The sequence below is a fragment of the Phycodurus eques genome, chromosome 18 (assembly GCF_024500275.1).
Source record: "Phycodurus eques isolate BA_2022a chromosome 18, UOR_Pequ_1.1, whole genome shotgun sequence".
NCBI classification, from domain to species: Eukaryota; Metazoa; Chordata; class Actinopteri; order Syngnathiformes; family Syngnathidae; genus Phycodurus; species Phycodurus eques.
Genome location: NC_084542.1, coordinates 19,301,497 through 19,324,499, shown reverse-complemented (window position 1 = coordinate 19,324,499; position 23,003 = coordinate 19,301,497). Strand labels below are relative to the sequence as shown.

Sequence of the window (23,003 nt, the reverse complement as noted above, 5' to 3'; positions counted from 1 at the left end):
ATGTCTTCAGTATACAACAAAAACAAAGGAATTGACGTTGCCATTCCAATACTTTTGGAGGGGACTGTATATACAGTATATTAAGAATGAAAAAAACTGAATTATTTGGGGGCGATTTAGAAGATTTTAGGGGACCTAAATAGGCCTAGCGACGCCACTGTGCGGCACATTTCTTAACTTCAACCACTCAATACCAGGGTAGTATTATCATTAGCAGTCCTGATTTTTGCTGCATTTAATCGTAGCTCTTTCTGATGTTCGGTAGGGGTTAGCTGACCTTTTTTTTTTATAGCTACAGGAAACGATTCAGGTGGTCAGACAGTACCACTGTCCTCTGTTTGACTTGGGATGAGAGAAGTTAGTTGTTGTGTCATGTGCATGGATAATATTAAAGGTGCTACTTAATAGCTTACTGACTGGCACGGGCGCTAATAGGCCATTTTGGGGTGTGCTGATATGAATCCCAGCAACCCACAAGAGAAAGCCAGAACCCAGATTCTAACCATGAATCTCAGAAGTGTTAGGCCGATGCACTAACCAGGAGGCCGACGTGCTGCTCTCCACTTGTCAAATATTGTGCAGATTTAAATCGAGTTTTGCGCCGACCAACCAATCAGAGGATGGGAAAATGCATGCGAATTTGAAATGTGATTGTTTAGAGGAAGAGTCCCATTCTCAATGTTGTCCGAGTCCTGTAAACCGGCCGTTAGGCAGATTAGATTGGCACGGCAACATGTGCAGGCTGCAATCTGATTGGACAAAAATATCTAACAAGCAGCTTGACGGTGTCGTCGGGTTGGAAAATTGCGGTGGTGGATGTCGTTTGCTTCAAATGGCTTTCAGGTGGGAACATCACGTCCTCACGGTGGAAAGACAAAAAGTACAGGTCGCCCCCACTAGCCTGTCATTTTACAACACGCACGCCCACGCCCACACACACCGACGCTCTGCCCAGTACCCAGCGATTTATTACTGATTCATCTTCCTCGTCATCCTCTTTCACTTTCTTCATCTTCCTCCTTTTCCTCCTCTTAATCTTCACTCACGACACACACAAACACAAATGACATCTTGCTCCATGACCACAACTGCAAGTCACACCTTGTCATTTTTTTAATGAATAATTCATGAATAAATCGATTGTCATCATGCTGACAAGATTTCAACAACACAAACAAAAACACAAACTTGAATAAACATCAAATCAAGCCACTGTTCTTAAGCACCCCTCTAATGATTTGGTTGTTTTCAGAATATTAATAAATATATTTTTTAACCCCCCAAAAATATTTAATTAGCAGTGATAAACCGCCAATAAGCGGTTTCGGGGATGATTCCCACCTAAAAAAAATGAGAAAAATAATTTCAAAAACGGACAAAATTGAAAATAGAAAAAAAACATCGGCAGATAGGTGAATCCGCGGGTGCCGACTTGCAAGTATGCGGTGGTTCGGTCGACAAGCTCGTTAGTAGTAGCATGGGACGTTCTGCTGTTAGCTGGGGGCCGGAACTAACTCACTGTTACTACCAGCAGTGATGAAGACTTACTTTCTTGAAGAACTTTCTTATGTCCATCCTTCGTTCTTTTCCTCACACTGCTTTTAGTCAGCCCTGTATTGTGAAGCTGTTTACATTGTGAAGCAACATCTCATTTATTGTGAAGCTCCTGGCTGTTTACATAAAGATGGAGGAGCTTATAGAGTGAACTTAATGCATGAATTCACACCATGAAACAGGAGCACAGCTTATTCACATCTAGTTGTCATCAGTGAATAATAATAGGAGTAATAATGGGCTAATAATAATCACTCCTCCACCCCTATTCAACTGTAGGAATCAGAGAGAGTAACAAACGACTATTTCTACTGGAATTGTGAGTCTAAAAGATTTCACACAATAAAGCCATTTGTGACGCAGTCTAAGAATCGTATGGAACTCAATATGGATATGAAATATGAAACATTTCAGTTTGGGTCCATTGTATAAGACTTATTTAACTTTAAATATTATTTAGTAAAGTAATGATGAGAAAGTAGAAAGAGCCAAGAGATGAATACGAGCCAAATTAACCTGTCCCAGATATTTTCAAGACTATTTTAATATTACTTTATGATTTAATTTAAAAGTAATTGAGTAATATTTTTCTCTAACCATTTTAGTCTCATATGTGCCCAAAAAAACGACTAACCCTAACCACACCTGCCTTACAACGCTGAGGTTGCGGGTTCAAATCCGGCCTCGCCTGTGTGTAGTTTGCATGTTCGGCCCGTGCCTCCGTGGGTTTTCTCTGGGTACTCCATCCATTCTCAATATCAGTTATCTTGTTCAGGGTCGCGGGGTGCTGGATCCTCTCCCGGCCGACTTTGGGCAAAAGGCAGACTACACCCCGAACTGGTCGCCAGTCAGTCACGGGGCACATACCTGGATAGACACAGACAACTATTCGCATTCACATTCACACCGTCACTGAGTGGGAACTAAACCCGCACTGCCTGCACCCAAGTCAGGCCAACGTACAACTGTGCCATCAGTGACTCGAAGGGAAAACATTCTCTGTAATTTTTTGTTAATTGAAAAGGATGGGCTTGGCTGACTTTGTGACACCACATTGACCTTTTTTTTTGCATACACTTTAACTAGGTATACATATTTTTGTCTTTTTTTGTGGTTAAGGCTGTCAACATAATTCCTGTGTTTGTGTACTGTATTTAACAAAATAAAAGACTGAAATAACACTATAAATCTAATGGTGACTTTGAACTTTTACTCGATATTGTATTATTTTCTGTCCAAAAACATTCAAATGCAATTTCTCAGTTTCCGTTAGCTGTTTGTGAAATTTGTGCTCGTGCGCTACATTTGCTCGGGGTTAGGGCATCTCTTAGGGGCCAAGCCCCCCTATCCATAAAACCTACTGACGACCCTGGCGCACACACAAATTCTAACACACACATACAAGGGCATGAACACAAACGAACAAGTGTACACATACACACACTTACTGGTCATTGCGCGTGTGTGTGTGTGTGTGTTGGCTGGCTGGATGTTGTGAGTGTTGGTGCTCATCGTCATGTGCACGCGCACGTCTTGTTGCCTTAAAATGATATTTGGAAAAAATCAATAGCAATCATAGCTTCTTATTTCCTGTTGTTAAAGCCTGCAGTAACAGTGCTTGGGGGGGGGGGGGGGGGGGGTGCCACCTGTCAGGAGGTCTCACACACACACAACAACATCATGCCTCCTACATTTTCTTTGACTCCCGCGTCATCATCCATTAGCATTAGCGAGCGCTAAATGGAAGGATCGGCGGCGCACGCGCACTTACGCTAACATGGTCATCATGCCTCTTCGTGTTAGCATAAAAATAAAAGCTCTCGAGCCACAGAAGGTTAAGCTCAGAAGACTGCTTATGCTAAGCTAACACCGTCCGTATGGAAAATAAACACGAGCAGAAAGAGCGAAAACGAGCATCGATTGACATCACCAACGTCAGACATGACGAACACACAAACCAAAACGCCTCAGACGCAAGCGACAGATCCCACAAGTAGCTTAGCACTGCTTGCTCACCAGTGAAAAAAGTTTATTTTTTACCTTCCCCGATTGGCTCTTTTCCTTTTTGGCATTCTTTTGTTTCTAATCATGCTAGGAATGTGCAGTTAGCCCCGCAGACGCTAACTTCAGTGACGCAAATGTAGGCGTGTCAGCCGGCTAGTGTGTCATCCGGAACCACGAGCACCGTTAGGGGCTCTGCTGCTCCATGTTGTCGACAAGGGCGTCATCCTTGGCAAAGTGCAGCTGTCTGATGGAGTGCCACACGCCGACATAGTTGCCCGCCGCCTGCCCCAAGAGGGCAGCGTCCTTGTCGGGGTGCTCCTTGTGCATCTCTGCCGTGTCCTTATCCTTCATCCCGCAGGAGGACGCGCCCCTCACCTCGCGGTCGACACCCGCTTCGTCCACCTGGAGGTGCGGCTCGCCAGAGGGCGCCGCTGCCGCACCGTCCTCGGTGCTGCCCTCCAGGTGGTCATAAGAACCCTTCTTCTTGATCTCGAAGAACTTGACCACGCAGTAGATGACGGAGCCCACCGTATTGACCACCACACCGGCCAGAAACAACGCGGTGGGTGCCATGTCGTCAAAGGCCATGATGCCCACCGTGATGGTGATGACGCTCTTGACCACACCCACGAAGCTGGTGGTGACAGCCGAGTTGAGGTAGGTGCAGTGGTAGGTGGTGAAGTTTTTGGCGCATCCGAAGGTCACACTGGACAGGAACAAGGCTAAGATGCGAGCGTCGCTCCAGCCCGAGTACGACCACGTGGCCACGGCGTCGGATGAGATCAGGGTGCACACCAGCAGGACCTGAGGGATGCACGGGAAGTCAGTGGACAGGAAATCAGGAGGAAGGAAGTCAGAGGACGGCTAGTGCGCAGAACAGGAAGTTCGGTGACTCAGCGTGATGGGAAGTCAGTGGATGGGTTAGGGCCTATCTTAGCGGCAGATCAGTCGCAGGCGACTCAGGAGACCAAAATATTGCTCGTGCTCTCACCAGCGTCCAGAAGTCCCAACGTCGCGGATACGTCTCCGCAATCTCCTCGGTCTTACAGAGACATCGACCCGGTCGAATAGAGATTTAGCGATGTCTCCAGCAGGCCTCCGATGAAGTAGAACATGTTCCCATTTAGCGTGACTCCCTGGCAACCCGGTTAGACGCCAGGAGACGTGGCGGAGACGTGAGTCGAGTCTCCGCCGTGTCGCCAACTCGTCTCCAGGCCGGTGAGACGGGCCCTTACGTTAGCGGACAAAAAGTCAGCGAGACAGGAAGTCAGTGGATAGGAAGCGGGCGGAACAGGAAGTCAGCAGGGCGGGAAGTGAGTCGATGAGCAGTCAGCGAGACAGGAGGTCAGCGGACAGGAAGCGGGCAGACAGGAACCGCGCCGGCCGCACGCCTTACCGGTGTGGCCATGACGGCGATGGCGTACTGCGCGGTGAGCGGTCCGTGCTGGCTCTCCAGACTGGTCTTCTGGATAACAACCAGGTAGGAGGCGTGGACCACGACCGCCAGGACGCCCGTCACGTACCCGAACGGGTCACCGCTCAAGTCTCCCGCACCTGTCCGGCGCAAACATCGTGATATACGGCGGCGACGATGTCATACGCGGGCCTACGACGGCGGCTTACTGGCAAGCGCGGCGCCCCCGGTGGTGATGACAACGGCGGCGATGACGCCGGGCGAGGGCGCGCCATTCCTGAGGACGCAGACGCCGATGGAGAGCGTGAAGAGCGGCAGGCAGCGTTTGAACACCACGTACATGGGCAGGCTCAGGCCGCGCAGCGACCACAGCGTCAGCGTCGACTGTAGCGTCGACAGGATGCACACCGGCGCAAACTCCTGCAGACAGGCGGATAGAGGCACCCTCGCGTCGTGTAAATATGGCTGCGCGCATAAGTGTGTGTGTGTGTGTGTCATCGTGCGCATGTGTGGGTGCGCAAGTCTATAAGCGCGAGTGTGTGAGAGTGCCCGTTTGTGCATGCATTGTGTGTGTGTTTGTGGCATGTGTGAGAGTGCCTATCCATGTGCGTGTATTTCTGTGTGAGTGTGTGTGCGACTATACTGTATGTTTTGGCTTTATACGTGTGTTTGTGTGTCTGTGCAACGAGATGTGTTTTTGTGTGCGTGACTATAAATGTGTTTTTGTGTTTATGTGTGCGAGAGTGTGTGTGTGTGTGTGTACATGCGTTTTGCACTTTTTGCGTGGTGTCCCTTATTGTGGCACCTGCTCATCAACATTTTGTCATTTCTATAAAGTTGTATCTAATGTGAATATTTTGTTTAAAATATTGTGTTATGCATGCACAGTTGACAACGTATCTTATTAGACTATTCATTTTAATATTGGAAATCAATCATTGAATTCTTTGACATTTGACGTTATCCGCCTCTGCTGGGGGGCAAAATGGGTTGCCGAGTGTGAGCGTGTGGGTGGGGGGTTGGGTGCATTTTTTCCGTGTTCAATTTGGGAGATTCACCAGCTCATTTGCATCCTCCGAAACTCCTCCAGGATTATTTTGTCACTCCAACACACACACAGAACCCTAAATACACACAGACACAGACTTACACACGGATATGAATAAACACATTGACACGCACGCACGCACCAGTGCATCTCGCTAAAACCGTGCGCAACACGCCAACGTTTAGCACAATTAGCTCAATGTTAGCATTCCCCATGCGCGAACTTGGTGCAGAAGTGATGATGATGATGACGATGATGTCGAAGACGTGCCGACGCTAATAATGATTTGAAGATTTATATGCGATCAATAAGTCCACATATCATCTTGACTATTGCGCCCGCGGTGCTGATTACGGACGACGCACATCCGCGTGCGCAATTGTTTTACGTGTTTTCGATCAATCATGAAGATCGTCTCTTCCCAGCCAATGGAAAGTGCAGTGCACATGCGGCGACCTTTCAGCAGGATAACACATGGAGCGCGCGTACTGATCGAGCTGATGCCACCACCATCATCATCCTCCTCACTTGACCGTGAAGTTGGCGCGCTTCGTTTGGGAGGTCGTCGTCGCCAAGTTGCGTTACCTTGGAGAGGCTGAGGCTGAACGGGGGCACGGAAACCCTCCCGAGCCTCCGGAGGGTCTCCAGGCCGAGCGCGGCAGCGGCGTACGTGGCCAGCTGGAGCAAGGTGAGGAAGCGGAAGTGCAGGCTGCTGATGAGGAACTTGAGCATGATGTTGAGGCTCGCCGACGACGCACCGTGCGCCACCGCCACCAGCACGCCCGGGGCGCGCCCGCGGACCGCGTCCATCTTCCGTCCGACCACAAAAACTTCTCAACAGGAGCGACAGGAAGGCGGCGAGAGCCAGAGCGAGAGGAGGGGCGCGAGAGGGGGAGGACCTTTCCTCCTCCGGCAAGCGCACGCGCAATCTTTGGGGGTCTTTTTTATTTTATTTTTCCCTCTTCCACGTGGAAGATTAACATGCACAAACCACCACCAACACCCGCCTTTGTACACTGAAAAAAAGTACTTCACTTTTGTTTGCACAAGATTAAAATGTGCTAAACCGACGTCATTTTCTTCAGAAATCATCAAATAATGTGTTGGACCACTTACTGGCAGGAGGATACAATTCCTCAAGGGAGAAGCGCTTCCCAGAAGGCGTCATCTCTTTCAATTCCAATGTTGCCCACTCGACATCACCCCGCCCCATCTGCGGTCCCTTTTCAAGGTTTCTTCTTTTTCCCCAAAATGGAGTTTGGAGTTCTTCCCTGCCCGTTTGGGGAGATTAGATCAAGTGATGTCAATCTTCGTCAACTGGGGTCCCGTGAAGACCTTTGAGACGCATTTGGAGTGAGGGGGATACAAATCGACTCGGCTTGGCAGTTGAACACATTTTTGTCAGGTGCAACCGATGTACATGTACGCATTAAGCAAATTCAAAGGCCCGAGAAGGGAATCCCTGGAAGAGGGAGCAGCAGCCGAAAGGAAGATGAAGAGGGGAGGGGGGGGGGGGGGGTGACGAGCCCCCTTATGCCAAGAGCCATGAAAAGTTGTTTCATTTTAATTAAAACTTTTCATCAGGAAATCAGTTTGAGGTCATGGGGGTGGGCATCCTTCCCATTAACCCGGGCAGAAGATTAGCACTCGGCCCACGCGGGGGGGGGGGGGGGCGTCTATTGTTGCTCCAAGATTAGGAGGTATTCATTTTACCAGAAACATTAAACACTTGCATTAAGACGCACACATCCGCACACGCACTTTGCCAACACCTCACACAATGCACTCGCTTTCTCGCAGGCACGCACACATGAACGCTCCTATTTAAACTCATGCGCACACTCTCTCACACACACACACACACACACACACACACCCATTCACATTCTCGCACACCAACGTCGAGCTGGTAGCACGCTTCGCCCGATGAAAATCATTTTCCTTTGACATTCCGTATGAAGTTAGTCGCCATCTTGTTGGCAAGCTTACAACATTTACATAATTGAATGTCACCCTTCATTCATTTGTTGTTCATCAATGTTCAAATAAGTTCAGAGAGAGCATGTGAGGGGGGCTAATTAATCTGCTTGCCCCATAGACGCACTTCAGTTGGTCTCCCAACAAGCGAGGAGCGAGGTTTCAATGTCTGGCTCCACGTGGAAGTTCCCGCGGACGACCTCTGCTGTCATTTGGCGCCACGGAAATGTTGAAACGTAGTGGCGCGAGGTTAGCATTCCAATCGGGAATTAGCCAGCATGAGTGCACGCCAGCAACCCGATTGATGGAAAACCAGAAGCCGTCCAATCAGCCGCTTGCCTCGTTCTTACCGGACGTACAGCCGTTCGCCACAGGAAGTTGAGCTGCAGACAGGCGGCGCTTCTTCCTGTTTAAGTCTACGCCACGACAAAGGCGGGGGGTGGGGCGGCATCGGGTGACCTGCGTCACTGAGTCGTGATGATGTCATGGCGGCCGGGGGCGTGTCCTCATCATCCTCGTTATCATCGGCGTGTCCTGGTCAGGGGTGTGGCGTGGCGGCAGATAAACATGGCGGCGTGTAGGTCTTCACAGTCTCATCCCACGAACAGTCCAGCACCTGAACACAAAGCTCAAGTGTGTGTATTGTCATGGTAACAGTAGCGCATCATAGCACTACCGCGAGTGTTAAACATCTTTTAAATATGACGAAAACAGTGGTTTTCAGCATCCAGTTAGCACACACACCTACACGCACACACACAAACTTACACACATCTATGCATACACGCACAAAGTTACACACACGTATACTCAAACCACATACACACACACACACACACAAAGGTTATTATAGTACACGAAATCAAAAGGAAATAACTAAAACTACAATTGAAAAAAACTTGTTGTCAAGCGTTACCTAAAATGACATTGAAAATTTGCAAACCTAACTATAACTAGCAAAAATACACTTCATTTTCATCATCATTTAGTTTCATACATGAGTTTTTGCCGTTGATTTCAAACTTATTTATTTCAGATAAATGCATAGATACAAAACAGATACAGAAGGAAGGTCGAACAATCCTTCAGGAACTGTAGTTCACTTAATATGTGTCGCCTAGAAGTGAAAGCATCGGGCAACGTCATCATATTGACGGATCGCCAGACCGGGCGCAAGTTTTGCCACGAAGCTAACTTTTACGTCCGAGCTGTTTTTGTTGCTACGTGTTCTAAACGGAAACGGCTAAGACGGCTACCGACTAGCTCGCGCCCTCACGGAACCTGCACGTCAGTTATTCGTCTTTTTGGGAAAACACGGAGGAACGGACAACTGCCGAGAGTCTGAAAATGCGGTCGTTTCCTGCCATGAAAGGCAGATGTGAAAGCAGATGAGAAGTTTGTCACGCTGACACAGCAGATGATTGAACTACTGTGACAACAGGACGTTTTCACAGCACTACTTCAGCAACAGCAGGATTACTTTTAAAGTATTGTCACAATAATTATGGACTCAAAAAAAAAAAAAAAAAAAAAAAAAAAAAACTGGATGCACTTTCACTGGAGATACAGCAGGTAAAAGCAAGCTTACTTTCTATCAGTCTGTCACAGAGCTGAAAGTCCACTTGAGAAGTTTGCAAATTAGCAACAAGGGAAGGAAACATATTTTAAGAAGGCCATACTACAGCACGTGTCTCATGAATGGTTTTACGTACCTTACTAATCTAACTTTAGACGCAGTATTATGCACTGCACTTATTGCACTTCAAATTCTGTAGACTGTTACAAATACCTGGATTTGATTTGTGGATGGTTGTCAAAAAATTACTGTAGTTTTTGTTGAGTTTTTATTACACAATACTTTTTTTTTTTTTTCTCTCTCAAACTTGACAAACACCCCAAACTAATACTGAAACTAATAAAACAAAACTAAAATGAAGCATATTTGAAGAAAATAAAAACTAACAAACCTGCTCTAAAAAATAATTAAAACTGAATTTGAAAATGAAGTCAAAATGAAATAAAAACTATAATGGAAAATCCAAAACTATTATAATCCTAACACACACACAAGCGCGCAGAAACAGACTGACACACACACACAAAACTACACACGTACACGTGAATAAACATGCACTCGCAAATACATGCAAACCACATATAGAACCACACATTTACACATTCACATAAAGATGCATACGCACACACATACGTTACAAGCACTTTGCACACACATACTTACACACACGCAGAGGCATTTAACAGCGGTGAATATATAGAAGGGAGCTTTTTTTTTTCTCTCAACAGAACTGGGAAGTCATCTGAGATTTATCACCTCATCTACACGCACACACACAGAGCGTCTGTAAAATGTGTTTGCGTGAATGGCCATAAAGAGGGGATCCATCACACACGTAGTTGAGCCTGGATAGGAACGGCCACACTGTTGTGTGTGTGTGTGTGTGTGCGTGCGTGCGCCATTGTTAGCTTGGTCAGCAAATTAGTTTCATTCTCATTTGCCTTCAGAGAGGTAGTTAAGTAGAAAGAATGTGTACTATAGACTGTGTGCATGTATGTGCGTGCGTGTGTGCATGAAAGTCACTAGAAACAATACACACACGCACGCACGTGCACACGCACACACACACACCTGTAATTATTGTCATATGCTCTGTATGTGTTTTGAATTAGCATAACGTGAATGCTAATTTCTGTTAGCCCGTGTGGGGTGTTTGGCTGTGTATGTTAGCATGAAACTAGCAGACTGTTGTTTGCATACGTCTTCTTTTGTGCTTTTACCTGGTTGGGTACGTGCATGTTGAAGTCTAATCCACACACAAACTCAGAGTGATGCTCCACCGTGTCCACGAGAGGAATTGCATTCTTCCAGTCCCAAAACCTCAAACAGCAATAAATGACAAACATGTTAGATTCACATTTGAGTAGCTTATGCTAGCATGTTCATCAGGTTGATAAGCTAGCTAACACTATTGACGAGCCTCATGTGAAGGTGTGTCTGTGTTTGACGAATCATTTACCTACTCAACATTTGACCGACTGTAACATTGCTTCATGATCATGTACATGCTTGAAGCATGGTGTTGATGCTTTATGATCCTCTCTCATTTAAGTGCTTTGCCACCATCTTGTGACATGTATCCGCAATTACAACATCGTGCACTTCTAACACGTAACACATTACACTCCAACACAAAATAATCGTACACGCTTTCACTTACAAACACACATACACGCACGCGCGCACACGCACACACGCACACACACACACACACACACACACACACACACACACACAGCTTTTATTGACTTTCACTCACTTTGAGTGTACAAAACACTGCAACATGACGCGCATGCACACGGAACAGTAAATTTTGGTGACACTGGTCACTTAGTGGGGCACCTCCAGGTTATGTGTGAGGTGTGTGCATGTGTGTGATGGTGCCCGATGGCGGTCAGTGTTCCCTCTCTCTCTCTCACTATGATCAAATCACATTTGCAAAGTGGATGAATCTGGAGGGAAGGTTTGCTGCGCAAGGGCTTTGACCACACGCACGCACGAGGTAGAGAAAGTGGTTCAATTAGTGTGATTGGCTGCTGTTGGCTCAGGTCCACAGGCCAACTTTTATTGGCTCAATTGCCGCTTGGTCGTCTCTCCTATCAAAAACTCACACACGTACTCGTGCTTAGCAATGCTACAATTCCCCTCCCAGACATAAAACTCATTCACGTAAGCGCATTCGCGTCGATACTGAAGGTGCCACAAGCGACGTTAAGCAGTGACGTGTGGTGAGCTTCATGACTGGTGATGCATTCGCATCAGAGTCCCATTTCAAAATCTACACGCCAAACACAGTCATCTATTTGTCATTAATTTAGCAGCTAGACATACAAAAAATAGGAACAAAACAACCAAAAACAAAAGTAATTATATATATATATATATATATATATATATAAAGCATTCTTTTTACACATATTTTGCAATAAAGAATGTTGTTTCCAGCAATTTAGAGAGACCTTAATTAGCTTTGTAATTTCTGATTTATTCAAAAGGCTACTCATTAAATTACCAAGTGTTGCACAAAAATAGGAACTTTAATTTAGGCCTATACTGAAGTAACATATTTGATGTTATTATTATATTATTTATTGTAATGTACAACTATTTTAAATGCAGACCATTCCAAAAATAAATAGAATTTCTTTTTTAATTCAGTCTCATTTTTAATTTGAATTTTGGATTATTTGTTTCATAGTTGGTTATTTATTTTTAAAAATGATTATTATTCATGTTTCTCATTCACCCCGTCCTGTTCAGTTGCACGGTCATGCAGACTGCCTTTTCTAACGGAACAGTTTGGATCTCTTGGGTGTTCAACAGCTGCTGATGAGTCAAGTGTGGTTGCGTAGCGTCTGCGTGCTTGTCACCGCTCACTTTTCAGCCTCCACCGCTGGCTAGCACTGCTGTTTGTAGTCAGCAGGGCAAAAGGGGTGTCTGCCCTTGCCAAGCTGCATCGCCTCTCTTCAGCAAGTCCTACTACAGTGCCAGCACATGGCGACACCTGGTAACTGAGCGCACTTCGCACGCAGGCTGAAGCTACATGGACGCTTCTCTTCTCAAGAGTGGCGTGAAACAAGGATGCGTCCTGGCCCCGACCGATACTCTTTCGCGTGTTCTTCTCCATGCTCCTACACTAGGCTTTTCGAGAGTCTGAAGATAGCATCTTCCTCCACACCAGGAGCAACGAGAACCCTTTTAACCTCGTCCGCTTCAGAGCAAAGATCAAGATCGTAGCGTTCTCGGCAGGGCGATGCTGTTTGCAGACGCCGGCGCACTCCCGGCCCGCACTGAGGAAGCACTTTAGCGGCTCATCACCCGCTTCTCAAAAACACGCAATGAGTTTGGCCTCACCATCGGCCTAAAAAAGACTAACATCATGGGCAAGGGTGTCAGCGACTCTCCCAGGATCACCATCGGAAACCGCACGTCGGAAGCAGATCGACCACTTCGCATACCTCCAGCAACCTGTCCGTGGATGACGAGCTCAATGTTAGTCGAGACAAAGCATCGACTGCATTGGCTCCAAGAGAGTGCGAGACAACACCATTCTGACAACAAACAAAGATGAGCAGACATGCGTCCTCAGTACTCCTCGATGGCAGTGAAGCCCGGAACACCGCGCGCCAGTCAAGCAGGCAGGCTGAACGACTTTCACGTTGCCTCGGACGACGTGGCAACACGTGACATGTACGACGTGCCTAGCCTGTTCGCCATCCTGACCCTATCACCTCGAGGCGCCTGCGCTGGCTGGGCCATGTCCGCACATCCCAAAAGACATCCTGTATGGCCAGCTCACCACAGGAACGCGTCCAACAGGACGGCCAAACTTCTGCTACGAGGACGTCGGCGAATGCGTTCTGAAGGCGTGTGACATCAGCCCGGCAGTCAGCAGCCCCAGATCGCTCCGCCGGGTGGTCTACGAACAAGGCTGGTGTCCACCTAGCTGAGCAGAGGTGGGAGAGCAAGTGGGAAGAGAGAGAACCCGCAGTTGTGTGAGGCTCCAGGTCCCCGTGTTGTCTCCACCACAGAGTACGCCTGCAGCGAGTACCAGCGGACCCGCGGCTCCCGCATCGTGCTCTTCGGCCCCAGCGAGCGCTGCAACTCAACCACGGACTGACCCAGATACAGACTCCATTGTCTCCCGGGACAGACGGATGCAAACATTTTACGTCAACTTTGAAAGGTCTTATTGTCTTATCTTTATCCCAGTTACTTTGCAGTACAAATCCTCATTTTCTTCTCGGAGCTTCAAAAGTCTCTCCATCAAAATTGAGATTATTTCCATTAAAAAAGTATTCCTGGATGAGTACTTTACCAAATGAATGTTTTGAGTCTTTTTGATGCCGAGGATGATCTTTCCACAGACGCTGTTGTCGCTGGCACAGTCAGCGCAAGCTGGAGTAACTTTGTCGCCTCCAGTCTTTGGTCTGACAGAGTCAAAGGAACAGGCTGGCTAGCTGGGCGTAGGAGGAGGACGGCAACAACGTGAACATGTGTGCTCTCGTGCGCCCCCTTCACGGTGGCTGCCACGGCCACTCTTAAAAAGGCTTCTTTCTCATTGTGGAGGCAGAATCCTGTGTGCCTCCACTTGCGCTTTTTCTACTGTTTAATGCGATCAGCAAAACTAAATAGCTACATTTGGTTAGATTACATATTAAACACATTAGCCTGACTATGGAAAATCAGAATGCTTCTTACCAGAGACTGAAAACCTTTCATTGGAGACGTGAAGACAGACACAGGAGGATATTAGGAAGTGCCTGCTCTGCCACTGCTCGGCCATGTTGGATGTGGCGACGTTCCATCAAGAGCAATGCAAGGAAATTAGCTTCGCGTCGCCGTAGGTACGCAGCTCACGTATCTATCTAATCACACCAGCGGCTGTCGTTTACTGGAGCTAACGAGCGCTCGTCGTGTGGTTACAGTACGCTGGACCACGCCATGTCGACGTATCTGAACTCACCCCCACAACATTGTTCCACCAGCTTGTTTGGGAAAAACAAAAACTTTTCAAACATTTTCAGGCTTTTTTACAACTAGTACAAGTTGTTTTTAGGCCACAAAAGTGTTTCAATTTAACAGACAAACCCTCCTACCCCGCCCCCATTAGTCTGTTGAATCGAGGTTCCACTCACTGTACATCCATCCATCCATTTTCTGAGCCGCTTATCCTCATTAGGGTCGCGGGCGTGCTGGAGCCTGTCCCAGCTGTCATGGGGCAGGAGGCGGGGTACACCCTGAACTGGTTGCCAGCCAATCGCAGAGCACAAACAACCATTCGCACTCACAGTCACACCTACGGGCAATTTAGAGTCTCCAATTAATGCATGTTTTTGGGATGTGGGAGGAAACCGCAGTGCCCGGAGAAAACCCACGCAACCACGGGGAGAACATGCAAACTCCACACAGGCGGGGCCGGGGATTGAAGCCGGATCCTCCGAACTGTGAGGCTGACGCTCTAACCAGTCGTCCACCGTGCCGCCCACTCACTGTACAGTACATCTTTAAGGTACACTTCAGTTGTATTTAACTTTTACGTACACGTCTTGAACTGTTTGTTTTTTTTAAACAAACTTCACTTGTGCGTGTCCGAGCAGGTTGATGTAATGAGCACAAAGAGTTCTTTGTACATGGTTTCCATGGTAACGAATGATTTGCCTCCCATTGTTGCCATTGTGTCACAAGTGTGTTCACCTGTCAGCTTTGTGAGTCACTGACACACACACGCGCACACACAAGCACTGTTTGCACAACTTGCATATAGATCAGAACAGGAAGTGCAGACTGCGTCAATCATTGTGCTAAAAAAATATTTGCCTAAATGCTACTTAACCAGCGTGCATAACAGTGTGTGTGTGTGTGTGTGTGAGAGAGTGTCCTTCTCATCCTCATCATAATCATAGTCATGATTGGTCGCCCTGCACTGATTGTTGATGGCTAAAGTGATGAAGTAACAGGTCGCTAGCGTTAACGAGTCGTGCGGCTCGTTAGCCGTGACGTGTCAGCACAAAAGCCGCCGGGACGCTACTAATGATGCGCACACGCGAATATTGTCGGCCGCTCGCACTGCAGCCGCAGGGTGCTGCCTTCAAGTGCAGCAGACAGTGTGGGACGTTTTTGTGCTCGACTCACCTCAAAGCTTCTTGTCCTGTTTGTGTTAGAAAACACGACAAGACAACTTTTTTTGTGTGCGTGCATTACCTGACGGTGAAGTCATACGAGCAGGACGCCAACATGTTGCCACTGAATGGAGAAAACTACAAAAACACAAACACCTCATGTCACTTGATGCATGCAAATGTTACAAATAAATCGTGTTCATACACGCACGCACGCACGCACGCACGCACGCACGCAAGCACACACACAGTCAGACAATTATGGTGGTGATCTGCTCTCAGGGAACTCATGCGTCCACAGTAGGTGTGTGTGTCAGTAAGAGACTGTGATTGAGTGTGTGTGCACGTCTGTACGTGAGCGTGTGTGTCGTAATTACATCCATGCAAGTGAGTGTTTTGATTCTGTCTCGTCTGTGTGCATGTGTGTGTCACTAAGTGTGTGCACACACTACGGGCTTGCGTGTGCTCGCCACGCACGTATACCTTGACCCGACGGACTGCGTAGGCGTGGCCTCTCATTTGATTGACAGGCTGCCTGGGGTTCCTCAGGTCCCAAACACGCAAACTGCGGTCCACGGAGCCTGTCACCACAATATTCTGCGTGCGCACGCACGCACGCACACGCACACACACGCACACACACACACACACACACACACACGGCCATATTGCTATTGTTCAGAGAACATGAATGGAGGGGACATGCGTCTCCGGAAAAGGTGGAAAACAAGTTGAAGGACGACTGAAGATGGAATGCACGTTTATAGCAGCCATCTTTGTGGAATTTTCTAAAAAGATGGAATGTGCACTTCAAAGGCCTTTATAACCCTCCAGAAACAAAATAATTCTGGAATAAACAATTGCTGACTGACGTCCATGACTGATTCTGCTGCTCTGCCCACCAATGTTCCTCTTGCGCTATTTAAGTCGACTTTTTAGGGCAAGTAACACCATTGGAAATGTCACGCTCATTTTGATGCGTCCACGTCCTGGGAATTTTGGCCCATATGAGCTTATTGGTGGACATTTTGAACTGAAACTTGTCAGCCAAAGGGAGAAGGGCTTCCCCGAGTAGCAGACCAAACGAAACAGCTGAGGAATAACCAAGTTATACTGTTTGATTAAAATTTGAAGGTGTCTTTGGACCTGATTGTCCATCGGTGTCCATCACACAAAACGTTCTCCAAAAAGGCCACACAAAAAAACATTTTGCCAGACCAAAAGCTCCATTTCTCCACAACTTATCTTGCTATTGTCAAGATTTTTGGCGTGTTGTACTCGGGTTGAAGTGTCCACACCCTCCACACGCTTGCAGCTTCTCTGCGTTCACAAGAAGAAACATCATCATCATCGCAGTGACTCCAGACCTGCGGCGCTGAAGTCTGTAGTCATGAAGACTTTTGAGCGCCTGGTCCCGCCCCACCGCGACTCAATCGCCTCTCCCCTCCTTGACCGGCCGCAGTTTGCCGACAGGTCTGTTGACCACAAGTCGACCTGGCCCTTCACTCCATGCTGCAGCATCTGGACTACCCGGGAACCCACACCAGGATTCCGTTTGTGGATTTCAGCTCTGCCTTCGACTCCATCCTCGGAGCTCCACGTGCCCGACCGACCTCTGCAGGTGGATCTCAGGCTTCCCGACGGTCTGGAAGCGGCACACGCGGCCGGAAAAGACCGTCTCGGACACTCGGACCATCAGTACAGGATCCCCTCAGGGCTGCGGACCCACACCCTGGCTCTTTTCCCTGTAACCGACTACTGCACCTCCAGCCGTCAATCAGTAAAACCGATCAAGTTTACAGACGACACCGCCCTCATCTCGAACGGCGATGAGTCTACCTACAGAAAGGCAGGTGGACCGGCAGGTGTCCTGGTGCAACCGCAACAACCTGGAGCTTAATGCCCAGAAAACAAAAAAGATGACTGCAGGGTTCAGGAAAGGACCGGGCCCACGGCGGCCCATCACCTTCACAGGCTCCGTCGTGGACTCCTTCATCCTGGGCACCACCATCACCCGAGACCTCAAGCGGGAGCCAAAAAAAGGCTCGGCAGAGGATGGCCTTTCTATGGCAGCTGAGGAAACTCCAGCAGTTGACCAAGATGTCGCTGCGGTTCTACACGGCCATCCTCACTTCCTCCATCACCGTGCGGTACGCCGGCACCACCGTGGCGCACCGTCGAGACTCTATTTTATTATTACCATTCATGTTTATAAAAATAAATAAATAAAAAGGGTGAATGTAACTTTCACTGACAATGGCAATAAAATGTATGCTGATTAGAGTCACCTGATCGTATTTGCACCAATCACAGCTCAGAACCTCAGCGTTGTGAGCTGGGACCACCAATCGGCAGGCGCCTGCCTTCGCGTCCCACACTCTGAGCGTCCCGTCACCTGAGCGAGAATACACACACGATTTTATTAATAAAAGAATGATTTTTTAAATTTCCAGCCCTTTTTTCCAAAAGAGGACATGATCTCAAATTGACAATGCAGGAATGACTGATTATGCCTCAGTTCCTGGTTTGCTTTGTAACATCCGTCGGATGTTTGTGAATGTCTTAGTTTGACGAAAGACAAAGAATCGGTCTGCTTTGACGGAGGAGGACCGGAACCTGAGAATTTTTCCAGGTGAGAGGCTGAAATGCCGAAGATTTGGCCAATTTGAAGTGAACGGGGTCTCGAAACAATTCAGATTATCAAAATAGTTGTCCATTAATTTGATAACCGATTAGTTGTCGATTAGTTGCTGCACCTCGAGTGTGGATATTGCATTTTTGTGGCCTTGTCGTCATGCTGGCGTGTGCGAGCGTCGGGTGACATTTTCCCCATAAATTAAGGCCGAGACCACGCGTCACACTCGCGCTTCTTTCAGCTTCAGAAGAGATTAAGGAGCCGCTTGCTGGCTGAGCGTCCTCTTCCTCATCGTCCTCCTCCTCCTCGCAGACCTCTTCATCCTCATTCTTATCTTCATCCTCTTGCACTTTTGCAACCTTGTCAGGATCAGAGCCGCCGACGCGGCCGCCTCGGCAATCCGCCGCGCCTCCCTCATCTCCGATCGCCAAAAGGGATTTCCGCACGACGGGCGGTCGGCAGCTTTCGTTTCGTCTCGATGTCAGCCGCCAACGTGACGGACAAGAAAATCGTGACCTCGTGATGGAAATTAACAACTACATCGTTCACCTCATGAAGATCCAGTAAAAATCCCGCACAATCTGCGGCGTCGGCCATTTTGTTGCATAGCAGTTGGCGAGCGGCGTGTTTGTGTGCGTCTAAATGTGTGTGCGCGTGTATGTATGCAGGGGCGTGCAGAGAGCTTTGGAGGGGCAGGTGCTCAAAAAAGAAAGGGGCAAATGGAACCTTTTTTTGTTATTGTGGAAACAAAATAAATATAACTAGATTTTACACCGATCTGATCGGACTCGGCCGATAATTAGCATTTTTTGCTGATTGGCTGATCGGCTTTAATGTAATAATTCGCCGATCCGATGAAACAAATAATTTTCTGTACGTTTCATTTCCCATACTTTTCCAGACCTAGACGTTAATGTTATTAAATTCCATACCTTTCCATATATCCGTAGGAACCCTGTTTAATTAGCGATGCACCGAATTTTTGGCCACCGAAATGTTTCGGCCGAAAATGGCCCAAGAGTGCATTTTCTGTTTCGGACTGCTAGCCTTTTGTCACCCGAAAAAACGTCCGGAAAAAGATCATGTCGTGATGCAAGCAAAAACTGCAGCCAGCGTGGTCGTGTACACGATACTGTAAAAATAGAATGAAAATAAAAACAGCGCGTCCACATTGAGCAGTCGTCCAACCTCGCCGCCTTCCGTGTTCGTATCGGAGAATGCTTGCCGCACCGCGCCAGCTACCTTCGCGCTACAGCTAACGCGGCAGCACTTAGTAGCAGTGATTTTGACACACTGGTTAGCATCAGCGCATATCTGGATGCAGGCGGGAACTCAGCTGGCATTTCGTGGCCGAGGGGGCGCCTCTGGCAGCTTTAGGGGTACATTAGCCCACAGCCTCTCTTCTTCTTCTTCTCTTCCTGGTCACGCTCGCAACATCAATTGTGCGGACGTGTCGTCAGGTTCAAACCTCTGCCAACCATTTTCCACGGCCGCCCACAACCCAAGACGCTCCTCTCTGATGTTTTTCTCAGAACAGAGGAGCCGCTTGAGATCAGATTAGCGACAGGAAGTTGAAAGCGTCGATGCGACAGCCAAGCTTTCGGAAGCACCAAGCAACTTTTTACATTTTAATTACATTTTACGTTTATGGGAGCAAGCGAAGCGCTCCAATGCGTGCACCGGTCCCCCCGACCCCACACACACACACACACACACACACCCACACACACAGGGGTTGGTTTGTGACCTTTTGTGTGAAGAATGATTGTTCGAGTGCGGCAAAGGAAAAGTGCGGAGGCGGACATTTTCCCCGGCGGGTCAGCAAGCAACGCGCACGTTCATCCCAGCTGACGACAAAAAAATAAATAAATTAAAAAATAAAAACAAAACAAAAAACTCGGGATCATACCGTGAACATAAAATTGATGACACAAACACTCTCTCGCAATTTTGCACTCACACATGCAAACTTGAATTCACACGAACAGATTTACACGTAATCCGGCACACAAATGAATGCACAAACCGACAAAAGCACACACACACCGACACCCACATTCACAGATAGACACACACGCGGAATTACACAAGCTCGCACTCGCACACATCGAAACAAAACAAATAGAAAGCAGAAAAAGATGTACACTGGACCGCACACACTTGCAGTTAGGCACCTGTGGATTAACCTATTCGCAGATGTATCTCTTTTCAATTGTTTTTCCCCAATTTTGTTTTCATTCTTCTTTTTTGGGGGGGCAGATCAACCCATAAAACCATACTGGCAGTTTATCACCACTCATTCAAGAATGTGAGAAAAAAAACTTTTTTTTTTTCTTTTCAATGCAATGATAAAGGCCATCAACGATCTGCAGATTTTCGCTATTCATGGTCAGATAACGAGGCTGACCTGTCGACAACACTCACGAGTACACACCAGCAGGTCAACAGTGCCCCTTTGTGGTAAAATGTGGCCATGACGTATCCTGCGTGTGTGTGTGTGTGTGTGTGTGTGTCTGACCTGAGGCTGAAGCAAAGCACGCCGAGATGTGAGGTGACCAAATGGTGCTGTAGACGACCCCCTGGTGACCCGTGAGGGTGCTCAGCGATTGGCCGAGGACGGAGTCCCACTGGAGTGCGGGTGACAAGGACGATGTTGAAGGTCAGAGATGTGGCACCAGGAAATTCAACACACACACACATAAATGCACACACCACTTTGACGGTGCGATCCCATGATCCTGACACGATGGCGTCCACGCCTCTCGTCTGACTCCAGTCCACCGCATACACCTGCGTACACACGCACGCACGCACGCACACGCACGCACGCACGCGCACACACACACACTCGCATGAACACACATACACGTGGACACACGAGCACCCCAGAGAGTGCGCGTGACCTCTTGCGTGTGTTCCTTGGCCACCCTGAGGGGGGCGACGTTCCGCCGGTGGGCATCCCACAGTTGCAAGCTGCCGTCGCCGCCCGCCGCCACCAACACATGCTCGTTGGCCTCGCTCCACGACACGTCAAACACCCCGTCGCTCCACTCCCACCTGACAGCACAAAAACGTGACGGCCAGCGAACAGACAACTAGAACAGCTAAACTTTATTTGCCCTCGAGATCTAATCAGCTGTCATTTTGAAGACGTGGGCGGCGTCCATCCCGTCATCGCCATTCCTGCAGTTACCTGCTCACGAGGCGAAGTCCGTCCGGCGTGTCGTCAAGGACCAGCAGCGAGCCCCCGCCTGCGCGAGAGCAGAGAGACAGCTGAGGTCAGAGGTCGTTCAGCCGCAACCGCCCGCGATCACCTGCTATGCCGTAGTGCTGAGAGGTGGCACACGCCAGCCTTTGGGCCAAGAAGGGCGAAGCCTCTACCGCGTAGCCGTGACGAGCAGGGCTGCGGAACACCTTCGTCGGCATCGGCGACGTCATCACTGACTGACTGACTGACTGACTGATACACACACACACACAAAATCGGTCAGTGCCCTGACATTAGAAGGTGACCAGTCAAATGCAACAGCAAACTTCTAGGAACAAGACTTTTTTTTTTTTTTTTTTGCTTCCTTTTGAGAAATTATAAAAAATATTGGAGCTTTTTATTTCGGTTAATCGGCATAATTGCTGAATAAATACATTTTACTCACAAACGCCTTTTTGTTTTTGTTTGAATTGATGATTTGTGCGCACACCTGCAAACATTTCAAGGGGATAAATTGATGGTGATTTAAGGAGAATTCCAAAACATTTATCCTTAAATCACCATTTGAATAGGCGTTCGTGAGTAAAGGAAAGATATTTATTCAGCAATTATTCCTATTTCCCAAAGGAAAAGGCCCAAAGAGTTTTATCATTTCTCAAGTTGATAAACACGACCTAATTATTGCTCTTGATGTGGCACATTGTTAGCATACAAATGTCACATCGTACCAAGTAATAAGACAAAAACTATTAAGTCCCAAAAGTATTTCAACCTGAAAACTTCCCGACGCGCTTGTTGTTGTTGCAGTTTCCGTCTTATCTTCTTCTTCGTGGTCTTTTGTGCTGCTTGCTCGTTGTTGTCCCCTGCTGGCGACTTCTGAAACAGCCCATTGACTCGGTTCTCCAGAAGTGACGTTTACACTCAGACACCCTCTCGATGTAGATTTAGTCACTTCAAACCCGTGACCAGTTTGGAAAGCTTGGTATGGGGAAGTTGCGCTGCACGGGAATCTTGAAGTGAGCTCTACGAGTGTATTGTAGAGCTCGCTTAGTTTTTCTTTTTTTACTTGCAGAAACAGGCTTCCATAGCAAACTCATTTTTTGTCTCTGGCCACTTTTCAATGCCCCTCAAAGGGCCGGTATGACTGTGAAACCATGTAGCTTCATTCCTTCATTATTAATAAATGTATTCAACAAATTAATTTTGACAGTTTTTTCCCCCCAACTATTATTCAAGTTTTAATAAACAAAAGGGGTTTGGTTAAAAAAAATAAAAATACAATAAAATCCTTGCAATATCTTATTCATTCATTCCATATGACGGTTTGAAATTTCGGCACAAATTTTAGCAATAATGATTAAAGTTGGCACGGTGGACGACTGGTTAGACCGTCAGCCTCACAGTTCTGAGGACCGGGGTTCAATCCCCGGCCCCGCCTGTGTGGAGTTTGCATGTTCTCCCCGTG

The 23,003-nt window shown here is 47.8% G+C and overlaps 2 protein-coding genes across 3 annotated transcripts; both read right to left on the bottom strand.

Moving 5' to 3' along the window:
• Positions 1 to 2,670: 2,670 nt before the first annotated feature.
• Positions 2,671 to 6,900, bottom strand: slc35d3 (solute carrier family 35 member D3). The gene is made up of 4 exons (XM_061703664.1): positions 6,606 to 6,900; positions 5,182 to 5,392; positions 4,955 to 5,112; positions 2,671 to 4,362 (listed from the first exon to the last, which is right to left on the bottom strand). Exons 1-4 carry the CDS (start codon positions 6,828 to 6,830, stop codon positions 3,742 to 3,744), a joined length of 1,215 nt encoding a protein of 404 aa, XP_061559648.1. The 5' UTR covers positions 6,831 to 6,900; the 3' UTR covers positions 2,671 to 3,741.
• A 104-nt stretch (positions 6,901 to 7,004) lies between these two features.
• On the bottom strand, positions 7,005 to 22,395 carry pex7 (peroxisomal biogenesis factor 7). 2 transcript variants are annotated; one of them, XM_061703674.1, is made up of 11 exons: positions 22,311 to 22,361; positions 21,645 to 21,786; positions 21,524 to 21,581; positions 21,234 to 21,387; positions 21,043 to 21,120; positions 20,849 to 20,957; positions 17,984 to 18,090; positions 16,179 to 16,292; positions 15,778 to 15,833; positions 10,794 to 10,893; positions 7,005 to 8,613 (listed from the first exon to the last, which is right to left on the bottom strand). In XM_061703674.1, exons 2-11 carry the CDS (start codon positions 21,766 to 21,768, stop codon positions 8,536 to 8,538), a joined length of 978 nt encoding a protein of 325 aa, XP_061559658.1. In that variant the 5' UTR covers positions 21,769 to 21,786; positions 22,311 to 22,361; the 3' UTR covers positions 7,005 to 8,535. The 2 variants fall into 2 exon arrangements, with proteins under 2 accessions (XP_061559658.1, XP_061559657.1); XM_061703673.1 differs by having other exon boundaries at positions 7,008 to 8,613; positions 21,645 to 21,790; positions 22,311 to 22,395.
• Between the last annotated feature and the right edge of the window lie 608 nt (positions 22,396 to 23,003).

Excerpts from the sequence above, each read along its gene's own strand:
- slc35d3 (XM_061703664.1), bottom strand. The coding sequence starts at position 6,830 with ATGGACGCGGTCCGCGGGCGCGCCCCGGGCGTGCTGGTGGCGGTGGCG. Across the intron at positions 5,113-5,181 it reads CGGGGGCGCCGCGCTTGCCA|GTGCGGGAGACTTGAGCGGT; the intron begins GTAAGCCGCCGT and ends TGCGCCGGACAG. Across the intron at positions 4,363-4,954 it reads TCGCCGTCATGGCCACACCG|GTCCTGCTGGTGTGCACCCT; the intron begins GTAAGGCGTGCG and ends TGCATCCCTCAG.
- pex7 (XM_061703673.1), bottom strand. The coding sequence starts at position 21,768 with ATGACGTCGCCGATGCCGACGAAGGTGTTCCGCAGCCCTGCTCGTCAC. Across the intron at positions 21,121-21,233 it reads CCAAGGAACACACGCAAGAG|GTGTATGCGGTGGACTGGAG; the intron begins GTCACGCGCACT and ends GTGTGTACGCAG. Across the intron at positions 10,894-15,777 it reads TCGTATGACTTCACCGTCAG|GTTTTGGGACTGGAAGAATG; the intron begins GTAATGCACGCA and ends TTGCTGTTTGAG.